The 27,876-nt window shown below is 39.3% G+C and overlaps 1 protein-coding gene across 3 annotated transcripts in view; it reads left to right on the top strand.

Moving 5' to 3' along the window:
- MEIS2 (Meis homeobox 2) overlaps positions 1-27,876 on the top strand; it is a 189,587-nt gene that overhangs the window by 120,681 nt on the left and 41,030 nt on the right. For all 3 annotated transcript variants that reach the window (XM_082275577.1, XM_082275576.1, XM_082275575.1), the window contains exon 9: positions 13,470-13,546. In XM_082275577.1, coding sequence (XP_082131703.1) covers positions 13,470-13,546 — 77 coding nt within the window. The remainder of the gene's footprint in view (positions 1-13,469; positions 13,547-27,876) is intronic.

Below are 27,876 nucleotides of genomic sequence, written 5' to 3'. Positions count from 1 at the left end.
ATTCCTTTCAGCACCTCTGGGTGCTGGCTTCTTTCAGTATTCATCAGCTGAAGGGAAGCTGCAGCTTATCTGGGGGATGGCAGAGCCTCAGGCTCAGATTATTGCTGATCTCTGGCAGGACCTTGTTCTTCTCTGCACCCCAGATAAGGTGACAGAGCTCTACTCACTGAAATCAAGAGACAGATCTGTATGAAACCGATTCATACAAAGTAAAAAAAAAAAAACTTTAAGAAATAAAAAAATATATATTTTTTCATGTTGCAAGCAATGAAATATCTGGTTTGTGATGGTAAGCCCCCTTTTCTTTTATCCTGTCCTTATACACAGGTCCTTGGGTATTTCAGTTTGTAGAGCATGTGAGTTTTTGCAAAGCAGACTTGGTGGAATAGTTCACAAGATAGCACGTGCTAATCAGAGAGCAGGATTTGATTCTTCTGTGCAGCTCTTGATTGTGCAGAGCATGCTTACTTCTTTAGTGTGCTAGTGGTAGCGCACGGATCTGCCTGGTCCCTGCTGTTCTAGTGAGTCCTCCTTGGGGACTCCCCAGTTTCCTGCTCACATTTCCATCATCCATATCTCTCAGCCTAATGAACTCCCAAACTTGATTAGCTGCAAAGAGCAGTTCAAAGATCAAGTGACATTTAATGCAACCTGGTGCCATTTAATTCACAAATACAAACAAGCATAATGTTTGCATTCAGTCCAGACCTCTCAGATATTGTGCAGCAGAGGGACACTCCTCTTACCAACAGAACATGTTCTTCCACTTAAGACACTTCTAACCTACAAACGCTGGCAGCAGAGTAACAGGAGACTGCAACATTGTGGCCCAACTATTCTTCTAAAGCCAAAGCATGTGGATCCATGTGCATTACATAAACTAATATGACTAGATATATCCAATATTTAGTAGATTCTAACATGTATAGTGTATCTATGGCCAAAAATGAAAATCATATTTTTATTTCCACATTGAATTTTGGTTATTTTTTGGTCTACTCCTACTAATATGAGCAATTTTAAAATTTGTAAACTTACATTGTTAAGATCTCCACACATTTACCCCCTTGACGTCTGTGATATGTAATCACTATGCCTTGTGAGTAGGCACTGCTGGGTCACACATTTCACAGAGCCTGCCTTCTGAGGGGAGGAGTTTCAGGAGGTGGAGTCAGTACAGCAAACACTGCTTGCAGGCAGCAAAGTACCATGAGATATGTAGTCTTTAGAATTAAAAAAAAAACACAGTAGAAGAGGAGGAGAAGCTGCAAAGCATGCAGGAAAACCAAGAAGTTGTGGATAGAGATGGCCAGCAGACAGGCAGAACTCACAACATGAAAGAAAATATTTCAAGTAGTCTTATATTGGACTCTCAAATATAAATATTTTTTATTGATATTACAATGCTGATGTTAAAAAAGGACAACAATATATATTTAAAAAGTATAACTTATTTTTTCACTTAAAAGATAAAGCTATAAAAAACAATTACAATGAAATTCATTGTATATGAAGAGGCCAATGACAGCATAACATTGAACACAAGAGATATTGAAATTGCATGGATAGTGGTATTCCCCAGCTACTTGCTGCTTGGTTTGATCATTGTTTGAAAGCAACCAGAGATGGTTCCTAGTAGGTGGGGTTATCCAACGCGTTTCGAATAATTACAAACAACATCTTCTTCAGGGATATTATAACCTCTTTCTGTAACATAGAGTAAACAGATTTTAGAGACAAACAATCCAAAAATAGTATAAATTTACATTCACTTTGAATTGCTTTTACAGTGTATGCTGACCTTAGCTATAGTGCTTCCAAGGGCTCAAACAATTATCATGTTCTCACTGCATTATCATATCACATGTTATCCATGTCTCATACACTGGAGACTCTCTGTGTCTGCGGTTTTTAGTCTCCAACATGGCGCCCACTGGTCTCCGGATATTTTCATCCAGGGGACTGGAAGTGATGCGACCATGTCTCTTAGCCGCGGTAACGCATGACATCATTAGGACATGCGTGCGCTATATGTCTGGGATGCGGAGGGCCGCATTTGATGCCATTTTTCTCCATTTTCTCCATTCATGTTGCTGGGAGAAGACAGCTCTTTCGAGAGCTCCATTATCTATGGGGGAATTACACCAAGCAATGGACTTCTTTTCTCTTCACTAACAGGCTAGCAATACGCAGGCATTTTGATGTAAGTTTATTTATTCCCTGTTTTCAGATACCTTTTCATAAGGGAAACATTGACCCAAAAATTCACATTCTTCCAAAGTAGTTACTCTCTATTTTTTCCTCTAGATAGGGTGTCAAAACTTTTTTGGACTAGTATCCAGCAGTCCTGTATGGCGTGAATATTATAATGCAGTGAGAACATGCTAATTGTTTGGGGCCTTGGGAGCACTATAGCTAAGGTCAGCATACACTGTAAAAGCAATTCCAAGTGAATGTAAATGTATACTTGTTTTGGATTGTCTCTAAAATCAGTTTACTCTATATTTCATGAAGAGGTTATAATATCTCTGAAGAAGATGTTGTTTGTAATTATTTGAAACGCATTGGATAACCCCACCTACTAGGAATCATTTCTTGTTGCTTTCAAACAATGATGAAACCAAGCAGCAAGTAGCTGTTGAATGCCACTATCCATGCAATTTCAATATATCTTGTGTTCTATGTTATCCTGTCATTGACCTCTTCATATAAAATGAATGTCATTAATTGATTTTTATAGCTTTATCTTTTAAGTGAAAAAATAAATGATACTTTATAAATATATATTGTTGTCCAATTGCCTAAAAAAATTCTACTCAAAGAGGAGACAATCTGTAAAATATTAGGAAGGGATGATGGCAATTACACCCACAGCCATTTGAGTTTTTTTTTTTCAAATTTCTATAAAAGGAAGGTGTATGCCGAAACTATAGAGCTCCTTAATAATTTACCAGCACACTGCTGCTAATTAACTGCAAAATGGTAGAATTCATGGTAAAATATATTTTTGTAATACATTTAATTTTTTAATTTTAAATCCAATACATGTTAAAGGATAGCTTTCTCCATCAAACCATCATGCATGCATCAGGCATAAAGAGTACCTGAGATTTCCTTCAACCCTGGCAGACAGGATAGTAAGATACTGAATATTCCTCCATCTGAAGTCTATACGTCTGTTGTCCAAATTGATAAGGAGACCATGAAAGGGTAGATACTATATTCTATATAAAAGTACACATACCCTTTCATTTAAAAAGTCCAGATTATTATGTATATATTAAAACACAGAACTGCTCAACAATAAGGATAATCTGAGTATGGTTCATCAGCAAATAAAACAAAGGAGATTTCCACAAACAATTATTTCAAAAACCAAAACCTGGGACTGTCTGTGGATATCAAGTATGACACAGGCATGCAAGCTTCTGCCTTTAGAAGTGTTAGTACATGCCAGACTGATAAATCATGCATGATCTTAGCTGTGTGTCCGTCACACACTTGATATACAGAATAATCAATTAATGACAACGATGAACGTATCACTGTACTTCACAATCTCTTCATAGGCTGCTGGAAATCATCTAAATGGGGCATAAATGAAATAATATTGGCACTAGAAAAGGCACAGGTAACGAAGCAGTTTCTCCAATAATCTGACATTGAATGTTTGAGATGCTTAAAGTGAGGCCTGCTGGACACATAATGCTCTAGAGGGAAGGCAGGTTTCTAGTAATGAGCTTTTAAAAGAGCATGTTCCCGCAAAGGTACTGAGGCATTACAGCACTGCTGTGTGATAACGCAACTCCTGGGATCTGATAATGGCTTAACCTCCATGCTCTTGTTGCATCTTTCAGTTATGGCGGTTACCATTTCCGGGCTAGTAAAGAATTATACAAACCAAGTATGAAGAAAAAGAACAAAAATAACTCCGTTATTAATGAAGACTTACACGCAGCATTTATTTTTTATATTCCGTTTATTTTCCATTAGAATAATGCCTTCCTTCCATTCTTCTTTTGGTAGCACACTTGTATATAGTTACATAGTTACATAGTTGGTACATAGTTGGTAAGGTTGAATAAAGACACTAGTCCATCCAGTTTAGTGTGTGTGTGTGTGTGTGTCTACAAAATTGAAAATATGGCCAACTTGAAGGATGGTTGACAAATGGTATAAGCTTGATATAAGTTTGATTTATGAGAATAGATATATTTATTTTTAAAATGCATGGAAGGGGTGATTTTCCTTAAGACAGTTGACTTCCTGCATAGTAATTACAGTCAGAGTCAGAAACAGATGGTAACAAAAATAATGAGGGGAAGTTATCAAAACTGGAGCAGTTGTGCATGACAACCAATCATCTTCTATGTTTCATTTTCAAAGCTTAACTGAACAAGTTGAAGATAGAAGCTGATTGGTTGCAATGCACAGCTGCTTCAAATTCTGGCTGCTCCAGTTTTGATAAACTCCCCTCAGTGTGTATAGAGTAATTCTTTATTGTGAGATGGAGCAATGTTTTCGAACCAGCAACATAAGTCTAAGAATTTTGTGTATAAAGGGAGAAGAAGTTGTAATTGTTTTCTACAGCAATCAGTCAAATCAAAACAGTTATTACAAAATCTAAAATCGGTGAAAGCACATGATTGGTTAGTATTGGTAGAACTTTCGCTCTTCCAAAATTACAGTTTTCTATTTTAAGAAGTTTTCTAACATACAGCGGGAACATTGTTTTTGAACATATAGTATTCCAGGTGCATTAACAGAAAAGTGAATAATACAGAACAATATAGCTGTAAGACCCAACGTACAAAAAACATCTTGCTACCTTCTTGGGATGTACGCAACAGAACGTGACCCACATTCAGAGGATATAAAGTCTTGTAGCGGAGGGTGGTTAGATGTGAGTCACGTGGAATGCTGAGTAATTGAGACTGAACGGAAGTCAATAAGGAGGAGAGAGTATGGTTCAAGCATGTGCTCAATCCATAAGGGTCTAGGTGGGAAAAGGGGGTAACAAGGGGTCATTTCAGGTTTCTGGCTGTCAAGTGGGTTTGGAATACCACATGAGTAGATATGTCAAAGAGTCAGCATTGAGTGGTCAAAAATCTTAAGGTAGATAATATTTGATCAATGAGGTCCAAATCTATTCAGATGTGTGCATTATATCAATAAAGATTGAAAAAAACATTTTATTCAGTATAAACCAAAATATTTTTTGCTTCTACAATTTTCATATATAGAACCCAATGGTCAGGAAAATAAAACGTGTCTTCTGATTAGGGTGGCCATAAAAGTCTCTTGACATAGAGCCAAGGTATTTGCAAAAATACACCATGCAGAGAGATTGATGTAACTAACTCAAGGACATTGGACCTGCACTGAGGTTTATACATACAACTATTTATTTATATTTCTGAAGAACAAACCAGAATACAGCAGATGGTTTCCTGCTAAATATTTAAAACCTGTTTAATCCATATACCTCTGCGTGGAGACACTTTCCTCAGAGTGCATTATATTGTTAATTAATTTAATTACGCCCACGCTGATCGTGTGTTGCCATATTTCATATCATAGTCTCTAACACACCGTGTGGCCTCCCATAGCAGCACTTTTCATGAATCCCTCATGCAGGTGTATGTATGATTAACCCTGTCATTGCCAACAACGTTTAAAAACTTTATTAGTACATTTTCTGTTTTGGGTTGTTTGCCTTTGGTTTACCACATTGTATCATATAGAGTCTTGACATGTCGTAACTAAGTGCTTATGATACAAATGATGATGCAACTAGTTAATATTTTCAGCTTAGCTAGCTGAATCAGGTTTTTTCACCTTCAGTAGTAATTCACCTGTTGTGGGAGAAAAATATAGGCTTCTACTGCTGACCTCTCCTACTGACAATGCTAGTTGTCTGGCTGCAATGTTGATCCAGGGCCTTAAGTACATTCTGAATTACTAACACAGAAGGAATATGCAGGTCCAGTTTCTAACTTTACTGCTGGTAGCTTGTTCCAGGTCAGTGATTCAGAGAAACAAGGCAGACAGGCAACTAATATTTTTGGCAGGACGACACATATTGCAGCCAATATATTTCTCTCAGTATTCGTATTCTTAAAAACTAAAAAAAATTACCAGTAGGATATTTGAGTTTGGTACATAGAAAAAAAGTTTCTATTTAAACTATAATTTGTTTGCTAGTTATTAGCATACAGTAGGTTTGCCAAGAGAGTGTACTGGGAAGTCATCAAAACTGATTTGGCAATCAGCATTTTTAATCCCCGACCTACAGGTTAAAGCCCCTGGGCTAAGCACACTATGTATGTAATGATAGCTATCTGTTCTCAGAATCAAGCTGCTGGTTTCAAACTTGCTTTTATTGGTGTTGAATGATTTAGCGTTTTATTGGTATTTATATTCAAAAAGTATAAACATTTTCTAAAAAAGAAACCGGTTGGGTCTATCTGTCATTTATCTTTTTGTAGTTTAGTAAGAGGATCTGATTAGTTATCAAGGTAACATCCACTTTCTTTTATATATGTTCTGTTTATTAGACTCAATGTCATTTATTGGAGATGGCTTTATGTCCATCATAGAGTGACAGTGGGTTTATAGATAACAAAAGAAAAGGGTGCACAGCCAAATTTATGTTTGCTTCTACTCTTTTTAGGGCTTGTTTACACCATGCCAGCTGCATCAATCTGCATAAATCAATGCAGACTCAATGCAAGGGCACATAAAAAACAATTTGTTTTCAATGCGCTCTATTCACACTACAAGGCTACGTTGAGGTGTGCTACAAAAATTAGGGCCATGTCTACATTTATGCATGGCGCAACTTACCTTTGCTGTGTGGCGCAACTTACCATTGCTATATGTTGCAACATGCTGCCGTGCATAGACTTGAATAAAGTGTCATTATGTGACACTTCCATAAAGTTGAAAAACAAACAGTAAACTGTTCAATGTATTATAACAAAGCATCACACTACCCGTACACTACATACACTAGCATGTACAAAATTTAGCATGCAGGCCAGTTTAAATGAGCCCTAAATATCTATGCAGCAGTAAAGGTTGAGTGGGATTTTTATTTTACTGTGTGGCAGATTCTGGTATAGAAGGAATGAAAAGTGTCAGTAAAGCCCAGATAGAATATCAAATTCAGTAGAGGTTGCTTAGATTATCCTGTAGGCTAGGTGTAAAACATGCAGAAAATGTTACAGGTTTCCTTCAGAAAGTAACATAAAAATATGTTTACAGTTATGTGCAAATCAACGTCTTCCCATTATCTAGGAGGTAAATAAAATACTATTTTTATATTAAGCATTTTAAACATCAGTGTCTGTCGTCCTCGTCTTTTGAAAGAACAAGAATGTGAGTGTGAACAAGCAGGCCGGTATGTTCCCTGATTTCTTCTCCAGCCTCTGTCTATAGTTACAGTGTATCTACAGTAGTGATCGACCGATATCGTTTTTTTAAATTGCCGATACCGATATTTTGGTCATCGAATATCGGTATTGGCCGATATTGGTCGATATTTTCGTACATTAAAAAAAAAAAATTTATTTTAATTTTTTTTTTACAGGTACTCTTGTGGAGGGATCTGGGGGTCTAGAAGATCCCAACCCCCTCCTCTGCATTTAAAAGCATAAAAAGGCCAAGTTTGGCTGTTTTAAATGCTGTGATTGTTTTGAATTTGGCGCCGAGTACCCGGAAGTGATGTCATGACATCACTTTGAGGTTTTTACATGGAGACCCGATCAGAGCCGAATGCGGCTTTGATCAGCTCTTCTCTTCAGTCATTACAACACAGCCGACCGTCGGCTATGGATGCCGGTACCGGGGTGATGCCTCGAGCTGCAGGCATCACTCCGGTACAAGCACTTTCCCTAAATATAGGCAATATCGGTAACCTCAGGGGCCGTTTCCGATATATCGGGGAAAGTGCAGATCGGCCCTCGATATATCGGCTTTGCCTATAATCGGTCGATCTCTAGTCTACAGTGTGCTAAACCTGACCATGGGGTAAAAATATATATATATGGACCAAACTGAGTGGACTTTAACTTAGTGGCAATATTTCTTGGACTTCAATTGTCTCCTTGATTTTTCATAGTGACTATATGATTCCAGCATGCGGGGCAATTGTGAAAGAGGATTTCTGGTTGCTTGTTTTGGCCTATAGCACTTTGCTTATTATCCTTTCCCTTCCTATGAGAGAAACATGGTGGGAGCCATTGCAGAGTCTGCAGACTGACTTATGAAAATGTAATTTGCCTGGCTGTCATGCTAATTCAATGACTTTTGTACTTAATGAATGACTGACTCAGGAAGGACTATGCTGATCTAGACTTCATTTGCTGCATGTTCATTCCAGGAGACAAATGATTGCAGCCAGAAGATGTTCTAGTATTTTTCAAAGCAGGTCAGCAATGGAAAACTCTTGGCAGGTTTTCGTTTAATAAAGGCCTTGGCTATGGTGTTGATATCTACTTATAAATTCAGCATGCTAGGAAATTAAATCCTTTTCCTAAATGGTTTCAGTAGTTTTTATAGAAATTGTTCTTCTTTTACAACAGCAGGATCGTTATCAGTGACTCTACACCTAAAATATGTGGAGTCACTAAATTAATGTCATTTGGAGTGCTCAAGAACAGCGGACACAGAAAAAGATGATTTGAAGGAGAATGCCTTTCAAAATGGCCTCTTTTTTGGGTATTAAATCTTATTTATTTTACTGAAATTATAGAGGTTTGGAAAATAAGAGGTGGCATATACGGTATAAGGGTGGAATGTCAGCAGAGGAAGTCTAAAGCTGGGTATACACTAGAAGAATTAAATTCTTACTAAAATTCTCAGAGCATTCCATTGTTGTTTGAAAGATTTTATTTGCTTTTAACGTTTGATTTAGGAATGAATGAACTTGACTGAAAGAAATTTACATACACTATTAGAAATGTATACAAAAACTAATTAAAAAACAATATCCATTCTACTCCTTCAAATTTTCTTTTCGCTGCGGTCAAAAATGAACATCGATTTGACCCAAATAATGATTAGAAAATGAATGAATATTCTTACAACAATCCAACGCCAAAAAAATGTTTAAAGAAATTCTACCAGTGCATACCCAGCTTATTGTGATAAGTTTACCAGTTTTTAGGGTGGAACACTGGAACATGTAGCATGTTCCTCTCTTGCAGCCTCTCCCTGATCCCTCTTTTCATTGTGACAGCGGGCCAGGGATCTTCTTCCCGCACCCACTGTTAAAATTTTTTCATAGAGTACTGTGAATGAGGGAACTACAACTACCCTCCTCCATTGTGGCTGACTGCTTGTAGTTCTCAATGAACTACTAGGGAGCTGATGAGCACTCAGGGAAGTTAATTGATGTTTCCTGCTACACTGGCAGTCTTCAGGAGCTTGAGATTGCACCTGAGATCTGCTAATCATGGGTGCCATGCTTTATAGGCCCCTAATAAAATATTAAATGCACATTTTTATACCTGCAAAAGATGTGCATTTATTTTATTTTATTTAGAAAGGTGAATTTATCCTTTACGATAGCTACACGTATTTTGGTGCACCTACAGCTTTACTTGGGAATTACATGGGCTGAAACAGTCAGGGCTTTAACCATCAGGCTAACATAGCCTGGTTGAATCAAACCTGCATTCACACCAGAATGAAGATCACTTTAGACCTATCTTCTTCTTTTCTAGTGGATCAAATAAGGGTAGTCATGAGTACACAGGCTTTGTAAAATTGCTTTATATTTTTGTGAAATTACAGTATTAAAGGTATATAAGAATGCAAAGATATGTTATTTTCATTAACTAATTAGTGTCTAAAGTGAAGCTGCAGTCACATCTAGTAGAATAAATCTTGTATCTATCCAGTAAGTATGGTCTGATCTGTTTACTAACCTGTAACGTATTTTATTTTGTGTGTGTGTGTGTGTGTGTGTGTGTGCGGTGCAAGGTAAATCCTGGTGCTCGCCATAATCAGGATGTCATGGAGCACCAGTAGGGGCAGCGCCTGTAATCAATTTGCCATCGATTCCTCCTCCGTGTCACTGTTCATTCTGCGTAGGGCACAAAGTACAGGCCAAATAAGTCTCTAAAGCTGCTACTAAGGAGCGAGCTGCATCAAAGGGATTAAAAAGAGAATCAAGCAGAGGGCCACATTGTGGAGCGCAGAACTAGTTAACAGCTTTGCACAGTGTCAGTGGGTGAAATTAACATACTGCCCCCCTTTCCTAAATGATGTTTTCAGCCAATTAAGGATCCTTTTTTTCCATGCAGTTGGAGGCTCTCTGTTCCCAGCCACCCTGGGATGGTGATGAGCTGAGCTTCTCGTCAGAGCTCATTCATTATCTCCATTACTGCCAGGAGAATAGGTGGCAGTGCCATTGTTGGGAGAAGGATGTGGGTTAGAGGTAGCATTTATCACACAGGCTGTTCACAGCCCCTGACAGTCAGGCACTGATGGGGAGCAGAGAGTGTGAGCATACTTTATATACCCCATGCAAATTACTCAGAGCTTCCCAGTAAACCCCACTCTTGCTCTTGCCTGAGCCCAAGACTATTAGTGGTTTTGATAACCATGAGGAGGTCATTAGCAGCATGGGCAGGCGGAGAGGAGGAGCAGAGAGGGGGCAGACAAGGGAAAAGCCTGGGTGTAATTACTTGGATTCAATAGACAGGCTGCTGAGGAAGCCAAAAAATTGTCAGCACCCAGCAATCAGAAAAATGTATTTTCATTTTATCCTTAACCCATATTAACTCGGCATTATCATCTTTCTGTGTTAACATTTGCAGAATATTACAAGCCGGTAGTATATACACAAACAGAATTAACCCTGTCTGGTGCCAGTGTGAGGTGCCCAAAGAGCCTGGCATAGAGTGAAAACTGCCAGTTATAGCAGGCAGGGACTCTTCTGTATCATTAGCCACAATTATATACTATTACATTCAGCTCTGCATCACAAATTGCATCCTAGCGTCTTTTTCTTTTCTCAAAGCCCCAATATCTATGCATTTGGCACAAAAACAATAAGCTGTTGGTTTAGTTCCTATCCGGCTATGTTGAAGAGAGGGGGGGCTGTATTACCCATTGCATTGCTGCTCTCCAAGCCCATCTTTGCTAATTCCTTCATAGAAGCGGAAAAAGTTTGCTCGGTGCTGAATGGATGATATTTATTGTTCGACTTGGGCTAATGTATTGGCAATGGAGCATTCCAGCCTGTGTAAACAGTGCAGTTCAAACACAAGGGATGGGACTCCAGTGCCCTTTCACAGAACCATGTCATAGGAGCAGTAAGAAGACTGACTGCCCCACTTTCTGAACGCTGATTTATGGCTTGTCTTTGTGCTGCCTGTGTTTCTTTCCACACAGGGCAATGAGCATATAGCAATGTGCAGAACAAGCAAAAGTACAATCATTTTTCATGCAACAAAACTTTAAGCCCTCTATACAATCAGCTTACTACGTGAACTTTGGAGAAAATTTGCTTGGGTTGGGGAGAGTGTGCAGGATTTTCAGGAAATGAGGAAACAGTTCTAAATACGCTGATAAATGTAGGAACAAACTACCAGTTTGGATATGCAAATATTTGTTAATGCGTTTTGTTTCTGCCTCATTATAAGTAAAAGGTGTAGAAAGGAATATTGCTATGCATTGCATTCATCAACTAAACTCCAAAAAACATATTCCAATGCAGATAATAAAATGAAAGTAATATGTACTGAAAGAATGTTAGACTGCAGCTTACCAGTCTTTGGATATGATGACTGCATTTGTTTTCTCTTTTCACGTTTTTTTCTTTTATTTTCATCTGGTGATCCTGCCAGCAAATTACTTCCTGTTCTAGGGTGACAAGGCTTACACACTGTACTCTATCTATGGATAGAAGCAGCTTTGTCACCCTAGGACAGGACTACAATACCCTTCTCTCCTTCTCCATAACACAGAATAGAAGGGTTCTGTAGTTCTCAAGGATAGCTGAAAATAATGTAAATGATAAGAGCCCAACTCAGGCAGAGAGCACAGATAGTAGTAAACCACTTGGGCTGTAAAAAATGTCACCCCCTTCATGACCAGGGCATTTTTTGCTATTCAGCACTGTGCTACATTAACTGGCAATTTCACAGTAAAGCAAAACTGTACCCACGTGAAATTTATAGAATTTTATTCACACAAATAGAGATTTCTTTTGGTGGTATTCTATCACCACTGGGTTTAAAAATTTAAAAAATAAAAACAAAAATATTTTCTGCTATAAAACATATCAGATAAAAAAAATGTTATTTTTAAAGTATTCTGCTACATATCTTTGGTTAAAATATAAATCATAAAAAGTGTATATTAATTGGTTTGTGGAAACATTATAGCGTCTTAAAATGGTGGTATATATGCTTCAATTTTTTTTATACTAGTAATGGTGGCGATCATTTTGTAAGAACTGGCTAACTGACAGTGACATCACCAGTGACACTAATACATTGATCAGTGATAATAAGACACATTGTCACTGTACTGACACTGGCTGGGAAGGGGTTAACATTGCAGGAAATCAAGGGGTTAAAAATGTGTGCCTAACAATATATGTTGCGTGCAGTTTATGTTGCTTTTTACTAAATATCTCTTTGTTTCTTATCCCTGCTTTGCAGGGATAAGAAACAGAGAGATCATTCCCACTGTACAGAGCCCTGTGTTGATTACATACAGCTGATCAACAGGTCCCCGGCCATGAATCATTGGCTGGGACATGCTGACTAAGCTCTGATGTGTTTACTTACAGCAGAAGTGGCTGACGCACATGTGCATGCCCTGAGCCCATAAGTAAGTCTCGATTTACAGGTATGTTAAAGTGCTTGTACGAGCCGCCCAACTACAGTATATGCACTGCAGTGGGTCGGCAAGCATTTAACTCACAAAATTTATAAGGGCTCATTCACACAAGCTTTGGTCTCTGAAGAGCAATCAGCGTTGGGATCGCTCACAGAGAGCATTTGACAAGCAGTAAGGACGCGTTGTATCTGTCTGCTTTAACCCCTCAATCACCCCACTACGCCTGCCGAAAACGACAAGGAGTATAATTCCTGCAATGGCGAAGCAAAGCATCGTCGCCATGGCATGTGTACAGCCCTGGCCACTGTCTCTGCAACTAAAAGGGGTTGTGGTTGGGGGGGGGGGGGGCAATAAAAGTACTCAACCTGACAGTTTTACTGCCCCCCCCCCCCCCCAACCACTAGTGTGAACAAGCCCTTAAAGGACTAACAGGTACTTTTTGGATTCATTGAATTCGACAAAATGCTTTCAATAGTACATTTAACATACCAAAAGGGAACAAAAACGTTACGGTTTGCATGCATTTAATAACTGATGCACATGCATACACTCACTTTCTAATTAACTATGTGTTGATACGCTCCTAAAGACTTGTGTTTCTTTCATTGCAGCATCCATACCCATCAGAAGAACAGAAGAAACAGTTAGCACAAGATACAGGACTGACTATATTGCAAGTAAATAATTGGTAAGTTGAGCAAAATAGTTTTCACTGTATGATGTAAGCTGTACTTTATAATGCACCTAATATAGAAGAATGCTGAGAAAATATGTAACAGTTAATGCTTTCTTGTTTACAACCAGTAACTATTGTACACTGTATGAAAATCAAGCAACAGGAGCCAATTGATATATAATAAAGAAAATATGTCACATATAAAGCAAGATCCCTGTGCTAAGCAGACTGAAACACTGTAATCACATTGTACATGTTGAATTCTTGTTTGCATTGCAGACTAATCAACAGTGAATGATCAGCGATTAGGGTCTTTTTAATTCTCCAATTCTGTAGCAGGAACTCGAATATACCTGTGTATGTGTATACAATACTGTACATATGAATATATAATATATATATATATATATATATATATATATACACATACATACATATATACATATATGAATATACTATATATATATATATATCAGTCTACATACAATCTAGGATCCCGAACTCACATTCTTAAATATGCTAGGGCCAATTTAAATAGGAGCCAATTAACCTTCCAGCATGTCTTTGGAGTGTGAGAGGAAACCTGAATACCCACACACAGGTACAGGGAGAACATGCAAACTCTATGCAGATAGTGCCATGGTTGGGATTTGAACAAATGACCCTAGTGCTGCCAGGTAGAAGTGCTAACCACTTAGTCACTGTGCTGCCCGGTTTTGATAATTAACATCAACATGGCTGTGCCATTGTCAATCTTGTTTAGATTGTAACAATATTCCAAAAACTGACAGAAGTGGCAGTAGAATGTGATATGATCTAAAAATGTGAACTTCTGCATGTTAAAATGTCCTCTTTTCCTGGTGACATCTTTCCTTTCATGTTGGGGTTGATAAAGACTTATAATAAAATGAACTCTAATGGGCTAATCATATAGATACGGTTTAGATGAGTAGCTAAGCAACAAACTAGTGTCTACCTTTTGGTGTCGTCATTTCTTGGTCAAGTCTGTAAAAAAAAAAAAAAGTTCTGTCTGAGCTGATGATTCAGCACCAACACCTCTTATATTGAACTTTGCATTCTGGCTGCTTGCACCCAAATTAACTAACCAATACAACTGTTTAATATGATCTGTAAACATTATAAATTGTGCAGAATAAAGGTCACTGCTGGCCTTCTGAAAGTGCTAGCTGCCTTGGAGTCATGCTGATCCTCTGACTGCCAAATCGGGGACACGTCAGAATTGTTGATGTGCATTTTGTTGTGGGTCTGTCACTCTGAAAGTATTGAAACTATTATATCAGCATGACAGGTGGATTTTTTAGAAGAAAGGATCAGCAATTGCCAACTCCATGTTTCACTAAGCATAGGTTTGCTTTAATGTCTAATGTTGAGAGGACGCTTTAATTATGGCATTGGAAAACAGCAGCTCTCGTGTTATATGTAATAAGTGAGGCTAGTGATTTATGCACTCTCTGCAATGGTTCTATACCTCCCTTGTAGACACATCAGTGGGGCTGCAATGGGGTTCAGTCTCAGTGCTTGTAGTGATCCCACCTGTTTATACATGAATTTGTGGAGGGACTGATGAGGTCTGTTCTGTAGTGATCCCCTGCCTTGGTCCGACATAGATAAGTGAGACTGGACCGCTGTTAAATCTTTGTACTATTTATCTGCCTCTCTTATGCTCAGATCACCAAATCCAGTGTGCTGTGCAGTCTTTGTTGTCATCCTCTGCTTGGTTACATTGATTAGTGAAGCTGGTTGGTTAAGCCAGCCATGCACGGCTCCAGTTTTGACCTGTTCTGGTTAAAATGCTGTGGGTGGCCCTACAAGTAAAAAATTAACACCTAAACAGTGACGGCATCCTATTAGATACCCGCTGCTGCTTAAATACAATAGCTGGCAGTGGAGATTCCTCCATCCATGCTGTTTAGTGTGAATGGGGAATTGAGTAATTTTCTCTCATTCAGCCCGTGGGCTGAATGAGAAAAATCTAGCCGTGTATGGCTAGCCTTAAGCTAAATTTAAGGTATAGATTTTTTACAAAGTTACATTGGTCCAGTGTGGACAAATGTAAGTATACAAATTCCATATCTGGCTGCATTGCCAGATTATGAAATAGGCAGAGTAGGCATCGGCCTCTGGGCCCCATGCCATTTAAAATGCAAAATAGATCAAAATAATATTTATTGGATCTTGAAAGAAAATTGCAGTGAAGCTTTCTTAAATTGTTTGCAAAAAATACAACAAATTATTCAAATCAAAGGAATGAAAACTTTACATTAAAAACTCTAGAGAAAATACAGAATTGGATTCTCTGCATTAAGGTAAAAAAACCTTTTGGTTGCAGCTCCCCCCCGCCAACCCCTCCTTATACTTACCTGAGCCTGATATGGATCCAGAGATATGCACGAAAGCAAGATCCCTCCCAGATCTTTCCCTCATCATAGGCTCAGAGATAGCCGGGGAGCCCTTGGCTCCCGCTGCTGTCAATTACAGCCAGTGAAGAGGGAAAGTGGATGGGGCTTTAGACACACAGAGCGGAGCTCGGGAGTGAGCCTGTACGAATGTCCCCATAGCAAGCGGCTTGCTATGGTGGGCACTCAGTGGGGGTGAGATGCCAGGAGTGCCTTTGTGGGACCCAAGAAGAGGAGGATTGTGGCTGCTCTGTGCAAAATCACTGCACGAAGCAGGTAAGTATAACATGTTTGTTATTTTAAAAAAAGAACAATTTACAACCACATTAAAATACGTAAGCCATAGACATCAAGTTCACATTACTGTCTCTTTAAAGCTCATCTTCTTTCAGCTGTCAGTTTGTAAAAAATGTTGGTGCAACCTACGTATGTGTAATCTACAGTAGTGATGGTCATCTCCATCTGGCAGCCTATGTGCACACTACTTAGTTCAATGTTATCCCAGTAGAGCATATGCATGAAAAACCTCCAGAAACCTTCAAGGGGGCCTCAATATTTCAGCTTCCTAGAGGCCTTTATAAAATGTATTTCGGCACTGCCTGGATATTATCTGTGGAAGCGCAGAATCCCTTAGCTGCTGCTACTACAGTAATCCTGGCTATCTTGCAGGTCACGTGCCATTCAAAGAATGCCTTGGATTTTCCTTAATGAATGCAAAGCATTTCCTGATTGGTTGAGCTGGAGAGGTGGAAGGTGACATCTCAATCTCTACCCTGTTAAGTCAGAGAATGCCTTGTATTAATTGAGAAAAATACAAGGATGTTTTCTGAATGGCGCCCAGTCCGAGCGAGTGATCCCTTGTGTTCACAATGAAGCAAGGCAGCTCCATTGGAGATACAGAGGATCACTGTTGCAGTGGGGGGTACTAAGTATTTCTCTGCTTACACAGGGATCAGCCAGGTATGGAATATGCATACTTTCATTGGTCCATGCTGGAATAATGAACTATAGATAAGTAACATATCTAGAATTCAGCTTTAAGACTAGTAGTGAGCTAGTAGTATTAGTCAACTTGTTTGTAGCTTGGATATAATACAAAATGTTCTCAAGATTACAGGACATCTGCAGTATTACAGAGCACATCCAGGCAGGGCCAGAGGGGTAGTTGCCCTGGGCGCAATGGTTTATTGCAGGGATGGGGGGGCGCCTTGACCCTAACCTTAAGGGAAGGAGGGGTGCAGTTTGGCATCCTTGCCCTGGGCGCTGGATGACCTTGTCCCATCACTGAATCCAGGTGAATGTTTTTACATACCACTACTACTAGTTATATTATGACCTGGATAAATGAGAACTTTCACAGACATAGGACTAGTCAGGTGTGCAGCCTCTGCAGAGAGCCCCTGCCTGCCTTTTACACATATTGGTGAGACAGGTGAGATTTACAGTCTGTGTAGTGATCCTCCACCTCCTTGCACAGGGATGACTGAGGCTGCTGAAGTGTGCAGTTTTAGGCATTGATTCCTTGCCTGCTTTGTACACAAATGAGCAGGGATGGTGAGGTGTGCAGTAGAGGACAGCAAATGCAATTCTTCCAATGCTCCAATAATGGTTTCAGAGGCTGTGTTTTTTAATGAGAGAGGAAAAGCATAATGCTGCAGTCTCTGACATTTGATTAAAAGCTGCTTGGTGTTGCTTTTTAACAAGCTTATTTATGCTTTCTACAGCAGGGGCTCTTGGCTTCCATATTTCAGTGCACCTCCATGTTCATAATCATCTGGAATCGTTTCATACTCCCACTTAGCCTTGACCAGCAATTTATGTATTAAAAAACATGCTACAAATACACTACTGCAAATAGATGGAAAGGGCAGGAGACAGAATGCAGCCACTTAGCATATGACATCCTTTTCCTGTACTAAACTCCAAAATGGAGGAATGAGAAGCCTACATCCTTGGAAGTACAGTAATACCACATGTATTATGTACCAGTATTAACAGAAATTCCAAGCTACCATGGGGGTTAGTATTGTCCAAATTGTATTCACTCTCTGTTGTATTACTGCCTTTTTGGGATTTTGAGGTAGGTTTCCTAGCCCCAGGTCAAGACACTATTCACAGATCACTACACAGATCCAAACACTAGGGGAAAATACAATGCATTTATTTAAAAATATTTAATCAAGGGGCAGCCTTTATGAATGAAAAAAACCCCAAAATAGTTGGGATTATTATAGCACTTGCTGTTGGGGACCGGGGTACACAATAACCTAAATAAATTATGTGAAGTCAATATACATATATAAATATATAAAAAAAATATATAGAAAACGTTGATAAATAGCATAAACTAGATAATGGTGTATCACGCAATATTGCAATGTAAAATCAATAAATATTCATACAATGTCAGATTATAATTAAATCAAATCACATACCATTAAAGTGCAAGTACCATTAAAGTGCAAAACAACTGACAAATTAAGTCCAATCAAAGGGGCAGCCTTTTTTTTAAAGTAAACCTGTCACAAACCTGGGCAGTTCAACTGGCAAAAACATTGTATGTGAGTATTACCCTTAGTGAAAACGATCAATGGATCCAGACTCCTGACATTTTATGCCAAGTTTGACATTTCTTTCTACCTATCATGGTAAAGAATCAATGTCGATGTTGGAGGGGTGGTTCCAAGCTCAGTTTTTACAGAAAAATCAGGATTTGGATATAACTTCAGCTGCTTTCATTAGATGCAAATGTTTGTAGCCAGTTTACTATACACTTTGCTCCCTCCCTCCCGCCACAGTCCGAGAGTTTTTTCTCCCACAAATCCAAGCCTGGTTTTATTTAATATCATTGTGAAAAAAGCAATGATTCCACAGATACCCATAAAAACTAGATTTTAGATTTCAGTAGTCTATGTAGTAAGAATATTATTATTATTATAATACAGGATTTATATAGCGCCAACAGTTTGCGCAGCGCTTTACAATATGAGGGAAGACAATAAAGTTACAATACAGTTCAATACAGGAGGAATTAGAGGGCCCTGCTCACAATCTAGAAGGGAGGGTCAAGTGAAACAAAAGGCAATACCTATGGTGGATGAGCTATTGGAGAAAATGGAAGTATAGTTGTTAGGTGTGGGTAGGATAGACTTCTCTGAAGGGGAGGGTTTTCAGGGATCGTCTAAAAGCTAATAGAGTAGGAAATAACCGGAGAGATTGAGGTAAGGTGTTCCATAGGATTGGAGAGGCTCTGGAAAAGTCCTGGAGGCGAGTATGGGAGGAGCAGACGAGGGAGCTATAGAGCAGGAGGGTTTGAGAGGAACGAAGAGAGCGATTAGGTTGGTATTTCAAGACTAGGCTAGTGATGTAGCTGGAGGCTAAATTGTGGATAGCTTTGAAAGTTGTTTTTAGTATTTTGAATTTATTTTGTTGGGTGAGCGGAAGCCAGTGGAGGGACTGACAGAGAGGAGTAGCGGACACTGAGCGATTGGTAAGGTGGATGAGTCTGGAAGCAGCATTCATGATGGATTGAAGGGGGGATAGCCTATGTAGAGGTAAGCCAATGAGCTTAAACTTATTTGTAATTGGATATTGTGACATATTGTTTCCATAAGTCGCTAGTAGTAAAGCTCATTATTCAGCTGACTTAAAACGGAGTTCCAGCCATTACTGTGTTTATTAAAAGTCAGCAGCTACAAAAAGTGTAGCTGCTGATTTAGTTTTAAACACACACTCACCTGTCCCACGATCCAGCTATGCGGCCACCCGAAGCCTCGGTTCTGTCCCTCGGCTCTTCCTGGGGCTGGCATTACCAGTGTGGGCGTCCGGCTTTGACAGCTTGCGGCTTCACAGCCAGGTGCGAATTGAGCATGCGTGAGTCGCACTGCGTGTCCTGAGTGCCCGACAATCTTCTGGAACCTGTGACCTGTCCCAAAAGATTGCAGGGAGGGAGGGGGAGAGGAGAACTTCTGCTTTAGCCACCTAGGTCAAAACTAGGTACCCCCCCCCCCCCCCGAAAAAAAAGACATGCCAAATGTGGCATGTCAGGGGGTCAGGAGTCCTTAAAATGGGAAATTCCACTTTTGGGTGGAACTCCGCTTTAAATCCATTCCAGAGGCATCAAACCAAAAGGTCTTCAATGTGTTACCTTTTTTTTTTCCTTTCTAAAACAGTCTAAGGAGCATTACCTATTGCCTGTCAGCCTACTGTAGAGTGGGAGCATTACTCCCTGTAGGAAGCAGTGGTCTCATTGCAGAGGTGCAACATGCCCCCAACTGAGTCAGAGCTATAGTTCTGCAATCAGAATAGCTAATGCTCCTTGCTGATTGGAGCGCTCTGGCTCTGACATCAACATAGCTCAACCTCCCTCCTGTTTGGAGATCTCTGGTTGTCACTTAGCAGGGTGGTGTGTCAGACCTCTGCACAGAGAATGAGGGTTCCACAAACAAACCATAAAACGTTGCACACTTTTTATTTTGATGGAGCTGAAGTGTATTTAAATGGGCCTTAAAATATTTCCTATTTGTGTAAGTTAGTAGGACTGTTTATGGTGGTCTTGGTGCAGCCAGTTAGCACAGTATAAAGGGCAAGTGGTCCTCCTATTGGTCACTATCCAGATTCTCTATAGTTCTATATCCTGCTGTAGTTGCAGCCTTCATGAGATCTGTGGTGTAGTGCCACCACGATGGGGGCCTCCAGTGGAGAGAGCAGGCTCTGAAGATGCTGAGCAGGTTGCTGTGATTTCTTAGTCCATCTTGACAACACGCGACCTGCTTTGATATTTCCTAACCAGTATTAGCCTGATACCTTTCTGTGTGGATTAGCCCTGACTGTAGGGCTGAAGGAGAGACACACGGGGAGGGGGAGCAGAGAAGCTGCTGGATTTCCAGACAACGATCAGAGCCTCAGAGAAATGATATTGGATTTACTTATCAAAATACAGGCCCGGTTTTTATCACAGGCTTAATTTTGTTCCCGACATTCTGGGGTGATGTTCAGATTAATTGAAACGACAGTTCTCTTTCAGAATTCGGAGAGAGTATTTGCACGGATTTCAGTACTAATACAAACTTAATTACATGGGACTCTATTTTATCATTCTAATTCCATGTAGCTGGCTCTGTATTTACAAATGAGAAGCCTTTGCCTTTTATTCACAGCTTCCCTTAATATATTTATCAAAGCAGGTTCATTTACAAAGTGCTCTATCTGTGGTGTGCAGGCAGTCAGACACCAACAAAGCCGTTAGCTTTATCAGCCTGAGCTCCTGATGAGCCACCCGCGGGTCAATTGATTTTCGTGGTTCTCTGATTCATTTTTTTCCCCCATTTTTTATGGATCACAATGAGAGACACGCTCTGAGAATTAGCTGGTTTGTCTGACTTATCAGTTGGCCAATTTTTATTTTTTTTTTCCTGCCTCCGCTTTTTTTTTTTTTTATCAAGCTACTTAAGTTGGCCACAGGAACTGCTGTTATCAGAGTTTAATGCACCCTATAGTGTGGATAGCATTTCAATTAAAGCAGTAACCACAGCTTAGATGCAGCCATTTCCATGCTGAGTGCAGTACAGAAAGTGATGCGCCTAGCTAGGGAGGCAGAAAATTGAGTTGCCTTGGTTCTGTCAACGTGATTAATGCAGAAATAAACTGCTAACCTAGAGAAGAGACTGATACACAGTAGAAAGCAAAGCCGAGATTTCCAGCTTGTAGATCCATCTTTCTTTGGACATGGGAATGTTCTATTAGGAGTTTATGTTTTATGGCTTTTTGCTCTTTTTCTCTTGAAAAATTCAAGATAAATAGAAATTCTTACTGATAGAGCTGGATAAGAACACTGGGACTGTGGAGGGGTAATATGTATTTTTACTACCTCATGCAGGATTCAGAACGGTTCACCCATGTTTCCTGTTTATAAAGTAGGCAAATGAAAGTGCACCTGTCATGCAGGTTTCAGCTGTCTCTATGTCAAGTACACAGATTTTTTAAATTCATCTGTTATCTTCTAGGATAAGAAATCTGCCCTCTCTGAAAATGCTAATTGTCTGGTTTAATATGTTGAGTCGTAGAGATTGATTTACTAAAGAAAAATAGATCATTCACTTTGCAAGGGAAGTTGCACCTTGCAAGGCAAATTGCACCCAGAGCTTAGTAAATGAGGGGAAGCTCTGCTGACTTTCATCATCCAATCATGTGCAAGTAAACATTGCAGTTTTTCTATTTTCCTTGCACCTGATTGGGTATCCTTTTCAAAGGAAAAAATTGTTCCACATTCACTAAGCTCTGGGGGGCATTCCTTGCAAAGTACATCTTTCCTTGCAAAGTGAACAGCCTATTTGCCTTTGCTAAATCAACCCCATAGACTCAGCACAGTACACAGATAAGGACATTTGACTTTTCTGATCCTTAGAAAAGCATTAGAACCAAAAGGTAAGCATAACAGACAATCAGAGGAAGGTCAGCAAATGGCAGGCCTTGTATTACCTACTGATGAAGGGTTTACTGTACCTTTGATGCACTTATATAGTAGCTAGCTGTGCCCTCACCAGTCTGAAGGAGGGTTCACACCTTTGCGTTTTTTAGTGCTTTTTACAGTCCATGTAACATGGTTTTCATATAGGACACTGTCACATCTATGCTTTTTCAGCCACTTCATTTTTTAGAAAGGGTCAGGGACTTTTTAAATGCAAAATGTTGCATTTTTGGTTCAATAGACTTCAATGGAGAAGCTACAGAAAGATACAGTATGTAGTGCATTTTTGTTGCGATTTTGCGTTTTGTTTTTTTAATCTGCCCAAAAAGAAATTGGCCAAAAATAAAATAAGCATAAAAAATGCAAAACACAGAACCCATAACAAAAAAAGTGTCAAAAGCGTGTACACAAAATGCACCTCAAAAAGCACTGCAGAAATGAATCCAAAGCAAACTGCATAGGTGTGAACCAGGCCTACTCATTTATCTCTGATCCAGAAGGATTTAGGTGATGATGGTGCAGAGTTGCTTTTCAAAATCTACTCTGAACTCTCCATTCATTCATACACAGAGATCAAACTCTTAGTTTTATAGGAACTATTAAAAGTGCACAGTGCAAGCACAGTCCCAGCTCTGAAAATTTTGATGAGCAGCTCTGTGGAATTGTTGGCTAAATCCTGTTGGGTCAGGAACAGGTGAGTGGAAAACTGGCACTAGGGACACTGGAGGCACAGCAAGCTTCTAAAAAACTTTAATTGGACCAGAGGTCCAGGTATAATTTATGTAAAAGTTGGATGGTCAGTATGGGGAACAGCTCCACTTTATTCCCCCATTCTTTATGGGCTCATTAGTTCCACTGTCACAATCTTACTGGTTGTAATAATTTTGGTTTCCAATATTGAGCAGAGATGTCAGTAAGAAAAGAAGTGTTGGTGTACAGCACTGACTGCAGTGAAGCCATATTTGTTTCCTTTAAAAACCAGTCCAGCTAGCAGTGATACCTTATGGTACTATTGGATCATCCCTGAAGTGCTTTTTATGTTTTTTTCTTTTCATAGATATCTTTAGTAAAGGTTAAAAACATGCAAAATATTGTTATGCAAATAGATTTGAGGTTGCTAAGACAATGGGGTGATATTTGTATCTTGCTGCTTATTAAATTAATAAGAATGCACTAAAAAAATTGCAGCTCATATGTGCATGTATACAGTGTATGTGCACACACAAACGCTCATTGTGGTTATAGGCATTGGTAACATGAGTTTGTCAATTTTACTCCGTCACCTTTAAAGGTAAACAAGAGACTTGAAACTCTCCCCAAGTTGTGGTGATAAGCTATCAGGCTCATTAGCCAGGAGCAAACTGAGGTTTGATTCTGGTTAAAGGTGACAGTTCCAGGAACTAAAACTGTGCAGCAGATTGGCAGGTAATCATCATGCAGAGATAATGAGCGATTAGAGGCCGGAAAAGAGTGTGAAAGGGTTACAGGTGAGTGCAAACTCAGATAAAGTCCTCACCCTCTTTGTCATTGCCAGTGCATGTTGGTTTTAGAAGGAAGCACATGAACATGTTGTTTGCTTTATGCTTGTAGCATTTATTTGGTTCTAAATTGGGAATGAAATGCATATTTCAGCGAATATGTGATACCTCATTAAATACATAGCATTTGTTGTAAAAGATGTAGGAATTACAGCTGTAAAAACTAGGCCTCTGCTCTGGCACTGACAGGCCGACTGAGACAAGGTGGCCCTGAATATATTACAGACTTTTTTAATAATAAAGGCCCATTGGTGTAGAGAGCCTTAATATATGGCAGCCCATAGCAGCCAAGCAGCTTTCAACTGTATAGTCAGCATAATTAAACTGGCCATAGGATTGGCAGTGAGCAGTGGCTGTTGCAACATGTAATATGAATGCATTGATCTTCATAGTGTTATTATAATGATGTGAAAGTCATTTTATAGGCCTGATTATTAGAAAGATTAGATTGTTTTAGAACTTGACTAAGTACAGACCTCAGACAACACGAGGCTGGAAAATATCCTTTTGGAGAACATCTTGGGTTGTTGGTCCACTTATACAAAGACAGAGACCACACAGACCATATCACACGACCAGTTATGGGTTCCTAGGTACATTCCAGAAGCTTGTCTTTAGTGGTGATATTGTAGTACTCATTGGGGGTTATTTACTAAAGCTGGACAGTGCAAAATATGGTGCAACTATGTATAAAAACCAATGCATTTTCAGGTTTTATTGTCAAAGCTGAGTAAAGCTGACTACACATTATACTTTTTTTTTGTTTTTTTTTCAATTTCCTTTATATTTACCTCCAACTATGTAGTGCAAGGGCCTGACTGATTGCATACAATTTGAAAGTGTTTAGGTTTGACCTCATATTATATAGTTTTGGTAAATCTAAAGGAAAGTTGTACAAGAAAGTTGTATAATGTATAGCCAGCTTGCTGATTAACTACCATGCACAGCTGCACCAGATTTTGCACGCTCCAGTTTTAGTAAATCAACCCCTGTGTATTGTGCTTAGCCAAATCCCATTACAAATCCTTTCCTAGGTATTCTAAATGAAGAACGCAGCTAAGGTCAGCTTGCATCTAAGTAGACTGCAAACCCCTAATGCTGTCTGAGGAACTTTTTCTGTGAAAACTGTTTTTGGTGTTCCTACGCCTCTAAAGCCTAGTACACCCGCAACGATTATCGGCTGACCGATCGTCCGTCTTTTGTCCAGAGTTGTGTTTTGTTGGTTGGAATGTGCCTAGACTGCACACGAATTTTCTCGCCCGACAAAATTCTACTTCAGAAGTGATGTCATGTGTTGGTTTGCTTTCTTTGTGTTCTTTCTTCTCTGAGCATGCCCATACTTGCTCATCAGATTTTTCCCTGTCGAAATCTGTACTGACTGCATGAAAATCGGCCGTGTTTTGACGGCGGACAAAAATTTTATAGCCTGCACACCAGATTTTTTTCGGCCGAAAAGTCGGAGTCAGTTGTCGGAAGCATCATACTAACAAGCCAAAAATCGGCAGATCGGTCATCGGACGAAAATTCCCTGCCGATTTTCGACGCGTGTGTACGAGGCTTAACAGTCAAAATGCTTTGCTCATATGATCCAATAGGAGCTTTCCTGGGTCCCATGAGTCATTTGTGGTGGGTAAGGGTGGACACACACAAAAAACTATTCTGGATGTCAGGTTAAGTAGTAGATCAGCTCATCTGTTAGCAGTCCCAGCTTCAGAAACCAAAGTGTCAATAGATTATATTTAGAGGTTTTTGAATTTTAGAAGTCTTTGTTTAGACTTGGTTCTTTAAGATTTTCTATGACATTTGTCTATTCACTATGCAAGGTGGAGGTTTCATTATTTTTAGGATAGCACGAAAGCCTCACATATACTTAGCTGTTAGCCAGTAAGGGCCCTCTCAAAATGTAAATAGCTTTTTCTTGCTTTATGCTGTACTCCACAGGTTCGTTAAAATGTGACTGGTTCTCTTGAACCTCTGCTTATGGTCCTTTGCAGTGTTATAATTAGCCTTCCTGCATATCTACCTTATTATATGTCTATTCATCTTATATATAACTGCTTCCATATTAAATATTTATATTGCTGTATTGCATTGTTTACTGAAATTTGTATTAATCTCTTTTAGAAACTTCAATTTGTATTTGCACTTATAACCTTCAGTTTCTCGTGTTCTCTATGCAGGGCTTTTCTTGTAGTCAGAAACAGTTCACTATAGTCAAGAACAATCCTTTCCTGATGGTGGATTTTAGCTATGTAAAGACTAGTATAAAGTATTTTGTTACAAATGAATCCACCAAATCCATGAATTCACCACACTAGCAGTATCGTAACTGAAGGATAAGTGACACTAAAGCAGCTTTCTGTCACAAATGTTACTTTATTCTTACTTAAATATAAATAATAGTTGCTTGAAACATCTGTGAATGTATGTTCAAACGTCTAAATTGCTAATTTTGGCAATAATTCACAGATTTCTTGTTCTAGTGCATTATGAAATCCTACAAAGTGGGCTCCATAACAAAATACTGAGCCAAAGTTACATCAGGTTGTGAACAGCAAGGGTTTATAAAGGACCAATAAAATAGACTATATAAAGGAGTAGATAACATTTGTTTATGTCCATGTAAACATTTAAGTAGCCGATTAGGGCTAAATATACTAGTATTAAACCAAAAAGGAAACCTTTATTATATTACAGCTTACCAATTCTTAGATGTAATGGCTGCATTAGTTTCCTTTTTTAGGCTTTATTTTTTTTCTTTTTATCTGGTGATCCAGCCAGTAAGTCTGTCGTTTTTTAAACAGAAAAGCTTTCTTGCATTTACAGGCATGAGACAGACCATTAAACATGAGCAGACTTTTTCCTATACAATCCTATGTAGGGATTGTGGATGATATTATGGCGCTAAGATACAAGCTACTCCATTTTTAATTCTCCCTGTCTGAAATTTTAACAACCGGGAAAGTTTGTGCTCAGCAAATGCTGTTACATTGTTAAGTATTTTGAAATATCTTTAAAATGTGTGTTCCTATATGTATATTTTATAATTCATAGTCTCTAACATTTTTAAATACTGGTTGATCCTGCCAGTTATTCTAAACTGACCACACAAAGCACAGAAGCTGATTTGTCATTGCGTGGTCAGTTCTCATCTTTTGGCTATTCAGAGGTAGAGGACACTGTGCAGACACACAGCATGTCCGCATTGGGTAGTTTTTTTCAGCCATCACACCCCCAACCAATCAGAGTCTGCCTCTTGAACATGCCCCTTGCTCAAACACAGCTGCATCTTGACTTGACTCTTGACTCATAAATGAGCTGTTAACTCTTACAGTGTCGGCAAAGCCCCACTGAAAGGGACAATTTCCAGGTTTCCTGGAGTTCAGCTTTAAATCTCAGCTTAACTGCCATTTAAAGGAGTGCTTGGGATCCATAGCTGCTTACACAGTCAAACTTACTGTTGTGCTACTGACTATTAGAGCACAAGGATTTAATACAATTTTTGAATCCCAACTCCACCCCCCATCCCCTCTCTGCTTCTGAAGCCCCCCACCTAACACAGACACACCTTGTAAGGGCTTGTATTGGTTCTAGTGGAAATTTGGGAGAAGATGGCATCTGTTGATGGTGCTAGAGTTGGTAAAACTGCAAAGGTTGTAAGGGTGTGCAGAACACTGCCATGATAAATATGGTACATGTGATCATTCATAACAATTGGATTAATAGGTTTACATGCATATTTAGATCTTAGATCATTGTTTCTCAACTGCTGCACCCTGGGGTGCCTTTGAGCTTGTCAGGGGTGTTGCAGTGCATCCCATGTTTTTGCACAGTCATGTGTTTCCATGGTGCAGGGGGGGGGGGGCTTGCAAGGACTCTGATGGGAAAGTGGGGAACTGATGACTATATTGGGGGGGG

This window comes from Pelophylax lessonae (genome assembly GCF_965119305.1).
Source record: "Pelophylax lessonae genome assembly, chromosome: 13".
In the NCBI taxonomy this organism is placed as follows: domain Eukaryota; kingdom Metazoa; phylum Chordata; class Amphibia; order Anura; family Ranidae; genus Pelophylax; species Pelophylax lessonae.
Note: the sequence above shows the minus strand (reverse complement) of the source record. Positions and strands in the feature narration are given on the sequence as shown.